The sequence below is a fragment of the Taudactylus pleione genome, unplaced genomic scaffold (assembly GCF_031769625.1).
Source record: "Taudactylus pleione unplaced genomic scaffold, aTauple2 ptg000066l, whole genome shotgun sequence".
Taxonomy (NCBI): Eukaryota; Metazoa; Chordata; class Amphibia; order Anura; family Myobatrachidae; genus Taudactylus; species Taudactylus pleione.
The window spans coordinates 5397675-5410293 of record NW_028284468.1 but is presented as its reverse complement, the minus strand read 5'-3'; the positions used below and the strand labels follow the sequence as shown (position 1 = coordinate 5410293).

Below are 12619 nucleotides of genomic sequence, written 5' to 3'. Positions count from 1 at the left end.
AAAGGGGCCGGGTATGCAAATTCCACGATCGCATTGTGCGGCGTAAGGATGCCTTCTATTTCTTATAGAGCGATGGCAATGAGCGTACGCAGGTGTATAAAGACGCCCACTTTCATTTCTTAATACACGTTATCTCCAGGAAGTGTATGATTAATCGGTAACATCGAGAGCCATCGGAGCTGCACGCAGCGCTTGAGGTAGACCCTACCCCGCCGCAAGCACTGCGATCAGTGCTGACTGAAATACAACCAGGTGACGTGTACAATGATGCCTCCATGCTAATTATGCACGCCGTTTAAACGCCGTTTTGACACTCAGACAAGCCTGCGTTCTCACCACCACTCCCCCGTTCACAAGTACCTTCCACTGTTACCACCCACAAACGGCACTATCTGTCACCCAAGGTAGCGCTCAGTCTTTGTGCTACGAGCGAACGATTCCCGATCACGGTGACTGGCTCGCACAAGCGCACTGCGATGTATGCACACAATACGAACCATCGGCAGCTACGAGCGAACGCTTCTTAGCGTCCGGGTTTGAATCAGGCCCTCTGTTCTGTGGCATTTCCATGTATGTAACCAAGACACCTCTCGCTGCTGCTGATGTTACCCATGTGTGGCATGGAACATTTTTGCATCAGCTCTCACCAATGTCTGGTCATAGCATTTTAAATACTACTGTGTCAGCAGTGTTGATGTATTAACAATCTTGTAATAGTAATGACACTATTATTTTATTGGTCGGGAATTTTCCATCCAACATTACTGTACATTGTTCCAGGGTGGACTATTTAACATCATCATGTCAATTAGTAGTGCACTCAGGGCCTAATTCAAAGTCATATGCTAACCCCATCGCCACTGCAGCTTTTTACGCAGATACTGTGATATAGGGGTCTATGTACTAAGCCTTGGAGAGAGATAAAGTGGATGGTGATAAAGTTTGGCCTCTATTTAAGATGCGTACCTGCTGGAAAGTATCATGTCAGAGCTGGGTGGTTCGTCTCTGACAAGTAAACATTGAACGTAAACATTGGTGATGGTGGGAAGAGCTGCGATTGTGTAAACCATTTGCATCAGGAACCCCTTATTACCAGGCCCTTTACACTGCAGTCAGCATTAGTGCTACATTTCTGTCACACAATTACTGGTTTGCTCCATGAACAGTGCATTCACAAAAAGAATCTGTGTTCCTATGTCAGTTACGCTAAGCTCTATAAGACCTAGCTGCCCCACGCTAGGCTCCTGGACAGAGCGGTGCTTTGTGGGGAGGAGAATTGAGAATATGGCTCCTTCAGAGCTGCTGATAACATTTACTAGATTGAGTAGTAAAATAGCACATCAATAATCCAAGTATAAACAGTCTCAGATCCTCCAAAAGTCGTGCAATCAACAGCTGTACATCAATACATTCATCAGCACTAACAACAGAGTGCTAAGTGGTGATATGTGCTTGACGCGTTTCTGCACTTATAGCACATTCATTGGAAGGATGTGAATAGCAGTAAATAACCCCTCTATTTCTGTGATGAATCACCAATCAGACATCACTGTTCATCAGTAATCAATTAGCAAAGAAATGGGTAAAAAGAAAAGTGAGTTTATACCTGACATACATATATTCATTATAAAACACATATCTATTTTTTTTAAATAATAAAATATTAAAATACCATTAACTCTGCTTATCAGGACTTATATTATTTAGAATATATCACATTTAGATGTGTTTAGTAATATTTATATTTTACTATTTTTTTATATTATTTATAGTTTTTATTTTATTGTGTTTGTTAGTTTGCTTGCTTACTTTACATAAACCTCCTGTAGCTGCTGGGCAATACCACTGTCTGATTTAACACCTACTTAAAAGGCGTTTTCTTGACTCCAGATATGCAGCCAGTAAGTATCTTTTATATAAGACTACTATACTTACATTTTATATTTACTGGTTCTGTGTGAGGACTCAATACCAGCTACAGGCAACTGGTGGCAGTGGACCAACCATAATACCAGCTCTGTAGCTGGTATTTTGGATCTGCCATAACACCAGCTACAGATAGTGGTATTGTGCCAGATGCTTGATGGTAATGCAGTGTCAAGACTATCGAAGGGCACATTCCTTGTCACCTGTTGCAATCAATGTTTTGCTAAAACTTAGGCCACTTAGGACTAAGAGACATTCCCTATATGCAGCCTTTACAAAGCCCTCACTCCCACTAATCATTGTGCAAGAAACACTGGAATTTTGTTTCTCTGCTGATGCTTAGAGTCATGTTTTGTTTGGCAGTGTATCGACTTAATATTTGCCCATCATGACTCTACATTCTATAAGCGTTCAACTTTAGCTTCACCGCACACGATTCTACACCTACAATGTATCAACTTCAGCATCCTACCTTCCACAACCCATAGACTTCAGCTTCATTCCTCACAATTCTACATACTACAATGCTACGTTCCTCATGATTCTAGATTCTCCAACATATCATCTTCAGCTTTTTTCTTCAAATTCCTGCTTCCCCAACCCATAGACTTCGGCTTCATCCCTCAAGATTCTACCTTCTCTCACCCATCCACTTCAGCTTCATCCATCACTATTCTATATTCCCCAGTGTATCAACTTCTACTTAACCTTCATGAGTCTATTTTATCATCTTCTTCAATGTACTGACTTCAGCTTCATCCCTCATGACTCTACCTTCTCCGATGCATATCTTCAACTTCATCTATCACATTTCTACAGTCTCCAACATATCAACCTCAGCTTCATCCATCACAATTCTACCTTTTTCAACATGTTGACTTCAGCTTTAGAGTCTACTTTCTCCAACCCATCGACTTCAGATAATCTGTCACAATTCTACTTTCTCCAACCCATTGACCCTCTCAGGACTAGCGGCTTGTCCGGAAATGGAAATTTCCTAATAGCTACCTTGGTTATCTCTTGGAATCAACCAGCACTTTCATTTGAGTAATATCATCAGACACTGGCCAACTCTTTAGATTACAATATTGTCTTTTACATACTTTTCAGCTTTCTCTAAAGCTCATTTTAATTAAATCCTCACTCTTCCTCTATAGGTAAGGTAAATTTACTAAACCATTTTTCCAAAGTGAGGGTGAAAATGTTCAGTAGCATGTATCAAATATGTAGAATGGCTATTAACGTGGTAGCAAATATTGCTTTCTGATAGTTTTAATCCCTTTTCCCATATCTTCTTTCACTATTGCTCTTTATTTTCCTAGGACATTTATTCTTGTCACTGTGGATCTGGTTACATTGGCAACTTTTGTGAGGAATTTGATGCCTGCCACAGTCAACCCTGCAAGAATAATGCCACCTGCAGTGACCTTCTACAGAGGCATGATGGGAAAAATGCAACCTGCTCTTGTTTGCCTGGTAGGTGTCCTGTGTGGACTCATAAATAGATGTCAAAAGCAACAGCTATTGTATCAGTCCTGACTGAAATAGTGCAACATTACAGAATAGGCTGGACTTCCAATAGCTCACATATGTACTCTTCTGCAGGTTACACTGGTGAATATTGTGAGTCCCAGGTGGATCACTGCACTCCACAGCCATGCAGAAATGGAGCTACCTGTGTGACGAGTCTCAGCGGCTTCAGCTGCCAGTGTCCGGAGGGTAAGTTCTCTGTCGTAGACCCACCTTATCTGTATAGTCAGTGTACAGTGTTTAATAAAAATTATACTTGAAATAAAAAAAAATCTCTTTATGAAAACAAATTATAATATTCACAAATTAATACATTAATTACAGATTTCCAAGTGTTATAGGGAATAAATACATTTAAACTTATAGGGAATTCATTTGAACATCTAACTTACTTTGTCCTTTCTGAGCAGAACTCTTTTTATTACTATTAATTGAGAGCTAGATCTAGCCCTGGGATCACGATGCAAATTAAGTGATGTCATTGATTCCTGCCATTTTATACGTTTTTGTGTAGACCAGAAAATGGCCGCTTACACTGTGTGACAATTACATGACAATTAATGGGCAGTGCTGTTCCTCGAAAGTACATAGCAGCTACATTTACAACTAGGCTATAAGAGCAGTCAGTCCAGCCTTGATTATACAGTAACATATGTTATATCCCACTCAAAATTTCTATACATAACATTCATTGAGTTGTTAGTAAGTATTGACTCTCTACTGCATAGGTTCTATTGTGACTGCAGCAACTGTATTTGTTTATAAGTTTTCTTATCCTTACCAGGATTTATGGGTTCCTTCTGTGAGGAGAAAGTAGATCCGTGCTCCACGTCTCCATGTCTGAATAATGGTAGCTGTTTCTCAGCTGGCCTCTCCTTCTCCTGCCACTGTAGCCCAGGATACACAGGTCCCACCTGCGCTCAGCTTGTGGACTTTTGTGCCCTTAGTCCTTGTGCTCATGGAATCTGCCGTAGTGTTGGGACTAGTTACAAGTGTTTGTGCATTCCAGGTAAGTGACAGTGGAATTAACCGTTGCTACCTAGAAAAAAACATTTTCCACTAACACCAGAAGTTAAATTATTATGGATAACACTAATTATAGAGACCTGGCAGTGTATATCTTCTATGGAATTTCATCCAGTGTGGTAGGCATAGCTGCTTCCTCATGAAACCATGCTGACCCTGTCTTATCAACTTATTTTCCATAATTTATTTCAGAATTGGATCCCTTCCAATAAATTACCACTGATAGTAGTCAGTCTCACAAGCCTATGATTTCCTGCTGTTTATTATGTTCACTTTTTTAAAGTTTGGCCCCATGTCTGCTTTCAATTGCTGCAAGTGGAACTGACCAGTTTATGAGTGTATAAAATGAAGGAGAAAAGTAAGAAATTACAAAGTAAGAATAATAAATTGTGCTCCGTCAATTACGAAACTTGGTTCCTTTAGTACACTTGAGTGGAAGCCATTTTGGCCTGGTGCTTTATCGCTTTTATATGGATGTAACCTCCATAGGTGCAAGGGGTGCAGCTGCTATGCGGCCCAGAGCTGAGGGGGGCCCATCTTCCTGGTCAAAGCTACATGTGTTATATACATTTTTTACCATTAGGTGGTACATAGGGGCCCTTACAAACTTTTTGCTATGGGGCTTTCAAATACCTAGTTACACCCCAACTCTTTTACAAAGGAGTAGCTGTAAGTGAGCCACCTTCTATGTTAAGCAGGGTACCCACTTGAACGATGGATCGGCCAGCCGTCCGACCGTTCCAAGTGTTCTGCACAAATGAATTGTACATACACACTTACCAATCCGCCACCCGACATGCCTGACCACAGGAACCAGTAGTGACATCATTGTCTGCAGTTCCTGCGGCCTGCATATGGGTCGACAGATTGCCCGTACACATGTAACAATATATTTGCAAAATATATTGACATCTGCTGTGCTGCACGGCCGGGGAGATATCTGTGAACGACGTCGTACCTGCAGAAGCATTAAACAAAATATGGTACACTGTGTAACCAGCTTTAGTAAGGTAACATTTATTGTTGTGCGTAGACTAGACTTCTCCCCAACCTAGTGCCATTTTTTTTTTTCATCTTTGTGGATACAAACTAGAAAAGATTTAAAATATCTGCTTTCTCTTTCTCTCCCACAGTTATTTTCACTAGTCTACTATGTAGAGACCCAGTATTATATGTTTTATTTTTCTTGCTGTTTACCTGCTTGTTAAATATTTCGGGATTAGACCTGATTTAATTTTCTTACATATTTTGCTTCATTCTGTGCATCTCCATAATGAATATTTAATAACTTTCTTGTTTTACCTACTTAACTGTTTGTTTTCACTTATCTACAATACCTTCTTATTTAGCCCAATTGGTTACCTTTTATACCTAGAAATTGTATTGCTATACACTTGCAACAGTATTTCAATATTTTTACAAATGTCCAGTTTGGTCTTTGTCCTTTTAGGAGTCCCAGACTAGGAGTTCCCAGTCTACATGATTCAGTGCTCTCTGAGTTGATGAAACGTTTTATTGAAGCAAAAGTCAAATGTTAACATGTTGTGATCACTATTATGCCCCCTCATCTGAGCATTGGCTATATCTCTTTTATGTCTGTTCTATTAGCTGGTCCAGCAGATCCTCCCTTCTAGTTGGTGCTCCTGACACTTCTGAAAGATGCTTGTCTGTTACAATAGATAATAATTTGCCCAATCTAGTAGTTTCCATGTCCATATTTATATCAGTATAGATAAACTCACCGATTAGAATAGCTAGCGTCCTCTTCACTGCCGTTACAGTTTATAATAATAATAATTTAATTTCTCTATAATAGTTTAAGCGAAGGGACTTATACCAAACCACAATCAGTACTTTGTTGGCGTCTTTTTCTCTATGTAAATCTACCCATGAAAAACCCATAAAGTTATGGATCCAAATGTAATTTCTTCTGGATAGCTGAAAGTGCCGGAGTTTTGGAAAATGTTGCCACTACATTTAGAGGGACAGTGTTTTTAAAGACAGAATCTGGTACAGTTGTAATTAATTAGGAAGAGGGTGGTCCAAATGGGACATGGAGCAGAGCACATTCCCACCTGGAAGCACTGAGCAAGACTGAGAGGTGGATTAGAGAGAGTGGGTCAGGTTGGCAGACAGTCTTGTAGAAGGCGGTGAAATAGAATGTAACTATGTTTTCAGAGACGTAATGTGAAGACCAATAAGAAGCACAAAGAGACAGGGAGCAGACAGTGGATGACAAGCATGCGGTCATACGCTGGATCAGAGTAATGACAATGGGCCTGATGCAGAGAAGTGCCCTATGCCGATGTTTTCGCAGTTGAGTGATTATCAGCAAACTGCGCACGCATGTAATTCACACTGCGCATAAGTTTACCATAGTCACATGCTATTCATTTTTAATTCACAGTGTTCTTGACAGGTCGGCAGAGTTTGGGGAAGGTAACGGGAGTGGTGGCAAAAATGCAGACGTGTCGCGTACGTTTTCGGGGTGTGACGCTCCTTGCATCTGCGATCCTGTGCGCAGGAAACATGGCTCCGGCATCTCCCTTCACGCGGCCATTCTGCTGGACCATAGACTTACTTGGGACTGCGAAAATCGAATTATCTGCGCCCGACGCTGCAACTTTTTTTACGCAGATGCTTGGATTTGCAAAGTCGCAGGTGGGTGGGTCAAAACATTTCCCCGTGGCTTCGACATTTGCATATTTTTGCATAGCAGCTGCGTACAGACACTTTGCCATTAGTGTACAACTCTGAATCAGGCCCTATAAACAGATCCTGCGGGATCTCCATTCTCCATTACTGCCTTCATCACAATCAACCTCTTGACTTTACAATGGGCTCTGAAAACCCAGCTACATCTTATTAATCCTGGAACAACTCTCCACGACCTCAGGTGAATTCTAGATCATTCACAAAGACGGACCTAAAGCTAGTGGTCATCGGCTCCTCCTAGGGCACACATTCGCATGCACTTTCTTTGGAAGGACATATGGATAATTTACAGACATGTTTCCTGCAAGGTCATCAAATGGGATTTCATCAAAACGAATAAATTGAGCATTTGATACATTTCTGAGTGGAGAGCAGGAGTTTTCCAAGATTTCAAACCCCAGTATTTGGTTTTGATCATAGCAGCAGGAAACATTAAGATTTCTGTCTGATTTTTCCGTCAAACAGAATGAGGCCTCAGTTCTTTGGTCTCACCAGCAGGCGCTTCGACCTTGAGTGACCTTTTGTTCTCAGCCGGCTTGTGAAAATGACAGATTTCTATATTATTCATGAGAAGATAATCAGTTTTATATATAATAAGAGGGAAAACATCCTGGATGTATAGCATTGCAAATCAGAAATAATTCATTGGAGCAGTTAGAAAAGCACTTTGTGGAAAAAAGTTAAGTATATAAACATTTGCAGTAAATAGTTTGAAGAGGTGGTAAAGATAGAGGGAGAATACATGATTTAAGAAAGGCCATTCACAGCAAAGGAATAATTTGTAATGGAAATAGCATGGGAACTACCATACTATGAAATAATGGGGATTGCACATACAGTAGATCAAGAGAAGTGCTACTATGCTGTTGTCAGTCCAACAGTGGTTTTGAGAATAGGCCTAGTGGGGATCCGGCCATAATCCTGACCACTGGGATTCTGGCATTCAGAATGCAGACGCCGGAATCCTGACACTTATCAGAATACCGGTGCTGGCATCCCGACCGCCGGGATCCCAAAGGTAAGTACTGGGGTCAGTGAGGCACAAGGGGGGGTGTAGGCCACACCCGGGTGTCACCCACCGAGGGATGACACTAAGGTGACGACTCCCCGTCAGTGACAGCAGCCGGGTGCGGCACTCGGCTCCTGTCACAGTGAGGGAGCCAGTACTGCACACAGGGCAGTCCGCCCCTCCAGCACCCCCCACCACGGTCACCACCACCCCAAAGTTATAAGAACGCTTCGCCCCTTTTTGTCAGCACTCTGGCCCTCTCCCCACACCAGGTGTCAGGCGGGGAGGGACGTCACTGATTGGGATTAGGGGTAGGCATTAGGGGGAGGGCTTAGGCTGTGAGGAAGGAGGGCTAGGTTTAGGCACTAGGGTTAAGGGCATACTTACCTACTTTACTTATCTGCTCCCCGGGAGGTGCCCAGGGAGCAGACACTGGTGACCACTTAAAAGGGCAGGGCTGTCTTACTACATCATTGGGCTCCACCACGGCAAATTGCTGCGAATCACGGGAGCATGATGATCGGGCGGGGGTAAATGACGCGTTTTCACATCATTTAACTCTGCCCTCTCCATACGGAGCTGCGAGTCACGGCAATTATGCCATGATTCCCGACATTTATCTCCCTATCCTGCCCACTTCATTAGGAAGTGGGCGGGATGCCGGAGATGTGGATACTCTTCTTGGGGTGCGGGGGGCTCTCAGACAGTTCGGGAGGGTAGGTAAGTATGGTTAAGGGTTAGGTTTAGACTGCGGCACCAAAGTTACAGGAGCAGGGGGCTGTACTGTAGCATTACGTGCAGCACTCTGCTCCTGACACAGTGAGGGAGCCGGCACTTTGAAACAGACTTGTCCCCGGGGCAGCTTGCATCTCCTGGACCCCCATACCTACGTAGGCACAACAACCATCAGCACCCCTACCCGCACCGGGTGTCACCTCAATGTGGGACGCCACTGGTTAGGGGTAGGTTTAGGAGTTAGGTTGGGCTTACTTACCTGGAGGCGTCAGGATTCTGATCGTCGGGATCCTGCGCACTGGCATCCTGTACCCATAATCGGGAATCTGCGCGTGAGCAGTACCCTTCCTGCACATGTGCAGAATGGGTCCTGCATGATTGTATGCACAGCTGCAGCAGACGGTCAGTGATTGACAGTCTGCTGCCGTTTGGGGGCGGGGTGGCCTCCGTTTTCCAAAATGGAGGCGTGTTGCCGCCATTGGGGGGGAGGGAAGAGGCCAGGATTTCCGTTTGCTGATGGAGATTTCCTGGCCTATTTCCCTCATCTGAGATGGCCGGTCTGCATGACCCTATGGTCACTCAGCCGGACGGGGGACACGCAGATGTCCCAATGCTGCATCCATTTACGCAGCTCAGAACATAAATGCATGCAGGAGGCATGACGCCTCCTGCTGCTTTACCATAATTGCAAGGACAGCATTGCAGAGCTACTTGCATGCAGCTTTGCGATTCCGTCCACTGCTGCATCAGGCCCTATGTTCGAACCTTTTGGTTATTTGTTGTATGTGCGGATTGTTAGTTTGTCTATGTATGTATACTGGTATTAGCCTGTCCAAACATTTTTATGATTGTTGATATGCACATTATCTATAATGTTAGCAATAAATACTTTTTAAACCCCTAATTTGGTCTTTTTAGTAATATATCGGTGTGGTATGCTCTGGAAAATGTTTCTTTATTTATACTGTACGATGTTTTCAGTCTGCGCATGTGCTGCGATGGTCTTGCGGCGATGGTAGTAGTGTGGATTAGGACACAGAGTGATTAAGAGACAGTGACAGTTTGGGTGAGTGGAGACTAAAACACACAGTCAACGTCTGCATCTTCGTACGCAGTTTCTCTGGGCCTGGCAGCTCTGTTGGGATGTGTATTCTGAGCAATCATAGGGTTGCACAGAGGTCCGATAGTGCCATTGATGTTCATTAGATGCTGCGTCTCTGTACGCACATGGGCAGATTTGAGAGAATCAGTATGTAATGCTGCCTGTCAAGATGCCTCCTGTCAATATACAGACAGTGGCATCCCACTGGTTGGTATCCCGACAGGGGTCAGGTAACCCTCCCCCTTTCACCTCCTAACCCTTCCTTCTTGTAGCCTAACCCTAACCCTCCTTGTTAGTGCCTAAACCTAAGTCTCCCCCTTTTCGTGCCTAAACCTAACCCTGCCCCCTTAGTGCCTAACCCTAACCCCCCCAGTGGTGCCTAACCCTCCCCCCTAGGGGTACCTAACCCTAACCTCCCCCACCAAAACCTAACCCTAACCCCACTACACTGCCTAAACCTAACAGTCCCCCCCCACGGCTAACTCTAAGGGCGCCCCAGACTTACCTCTTTCGGGCTGGCGTCCTTCTGGCGTCGTGTCGGACCTTCAGCGCCGGGGTTCAGACCGGCAGCATGCCGTCCGCCGGTCTGATAACTACATCCCGATTTGAGATGCCGGCGGTGTGCGTCTCTGTACAAGACAGCGGCTGCGACATTTGCATATCCTCTCTGATCTGCTGCATATGAAGAAGCAGGAGCGACGTGATTAGCGTCCACCTTTGAATCACTCCCTGATTGTCACCCCATAATGACTTCAATACCCAATAATGGCCCTATAAAAATGATAGGAGAATTATTAGTCAAGCATGTTGGTTAATGCAGTAGAAAGATGATAACTATAAACGTGTGCACGCGGTCACCTTCTAAGTGACTCCTGATAGGCCCCCTGTGATAACAGAAGTGATCCAGCTGCTCATTGTGCTTCCCAAAAAGTTGCACCTTATTTATTTATTTTATTTATTTATTACCAGTTATTTATATAGCTCACACATTTTCCGCAGCGCTTTACAGAGAATATTTGGCCATTCACATCAGTCCCTGCCCCAGTGGAGCTTACACTCTATATTCCCTATCACATATACACACTAGGGGTAATTTTGTTAGGAGCCAATTAACCTACCAGTATAGTTTTGGAGTGTGGGAGGAAACCGGAGTACCCGGAGGAAACCCATGCAAGCACAGAGAGAACATACAAACTCCACACAGTTAGGGCCATAGTGGGTATCGAACCAACGACCTCAGTGCTGTGAGGCAGTAACGCTAACCATTACACCTTATACAAATTGTCTACCCACATGTGTTGCCAAGTTGGACTATGAGCCTGTTGCAGCAGTGTAGGGATGAATCAATGTAAGGATGGCAGCATATGTGATCACATTAAGCCACTGCCGGGCATCTGAGACATCTCCTGAGCAGGGCTGGATGTTGAAAATTGGAGGCCACAATGTTTATTATTGCTCATGCTGGCATTTGTGTAATAAACAGTGATACAAAACAGAAGTGATCAATTTAGTCATTTTCAAAAACTGTAAGCAAATAAATCATTATGCTTGCATCGGAGAGAAAATATAATATCTAGGTATCATATAATGTAAAAGTACATATCAGGGTTCCACCAAGTGCAGCAGTAAGAGGAACATTAGGCAGAGGATTCTCGGGTGCAGTTTAGGATGATGTCATAGGTGGAGGTCACACAACAATACAGTGAGCATTGATCGGTATATTATCACACTGCATTTTATATAAGAGTGTGGCTGCTCGGCTCTCTGTGCACCCTTTCTGAAATATGTCACCAACATGAATAGAATTCCCCTGGGATTATTGAGTATTTCCCCACAGTACAGCTTTCCCTATGCCCCTGCCATCCCTGGTGATTGTGTTTGCGATCCCCTTGTTAGCGTTTGGTATAATAGGTTCCTCCATTTGCACCCACGCTGGGTCAGGGTCTTTGTGTTGGTTTGAACATTTGCTCATGAGAGGAATGCTAAGTAGAATGGATTAGCAGGGAAGATCGACCACATTCTGGGTGTGCCCATTATTGGGAGAACCCCAGTGAAATTTTATATTGGAAACATAACTTTGTTGTTACTAGGTTGATCAGGAAAGTGTGAATTGAGTGCCTTGTGCAAATTGTTGTTATAGAGTAGTAAATACATTGCCAGGTCTGTAGTTACAGTGAAATGCTTTCTCCAGTTTAGTCCCCTGTAGCAATGAATGACCTATTGAAAATAGGGAAAAGGAATCGATTTTATACCACCTAGTGGACATATGTGATACTGTATAGCCATAGCCTTAATTCTTGCACTATAGACACTTCATATTACTAAACAGTGCAAAACTGCAATATTATTATTCTTGGGAGCTTGTAATTTGGCCCAAGTCAGTTAAATCTGAAACATGCCCGTTATCCATCTGCTGTGTCTGTATTTCAGCAAATGTTGTTTTTCACCATTCAGAAGATGTGGAAAATCAACATTCATTGAAGTACAGGAAATCTGACTTTAGCTTAATTCACTTAATTTAGTTAACTGCGCTGAAAAATAGGGGTCTTTGTACTAAGCCTTGGCGAGAGATAATT

The 12619-nt window shown here is 43.4% G+C and overlaps 1 protein-coding gene across 2 annotated transcripts in view; it reads left to right on the top strand.

Annotated features, from left to right (window-relative positions):
• The window catches only part of DNER (delta/notch like EGF repeat containing), a 219841-nt gene that overhangs the window by 171004 nt on the left and 36218 nt on the right, over positions 1-12619 (top strand). For both annotated transcript variants that reach the window (XM_088466570.1, XM_088466569.1), the window contains exons 6-8: positions 3249-3402; positions 3532-3645; positions 4241-4465. In XM_088466570.1, the coding sequence (XP_088322696.1) occupies positions 3249-3402; positions 3532-3645; positions 4241-4465 (493 nt within the window). The remainder of the gene's footprint in view (positions 1-3248; positions 3403-3531; positions 3646-4240; positions 4466-12619) is intronic.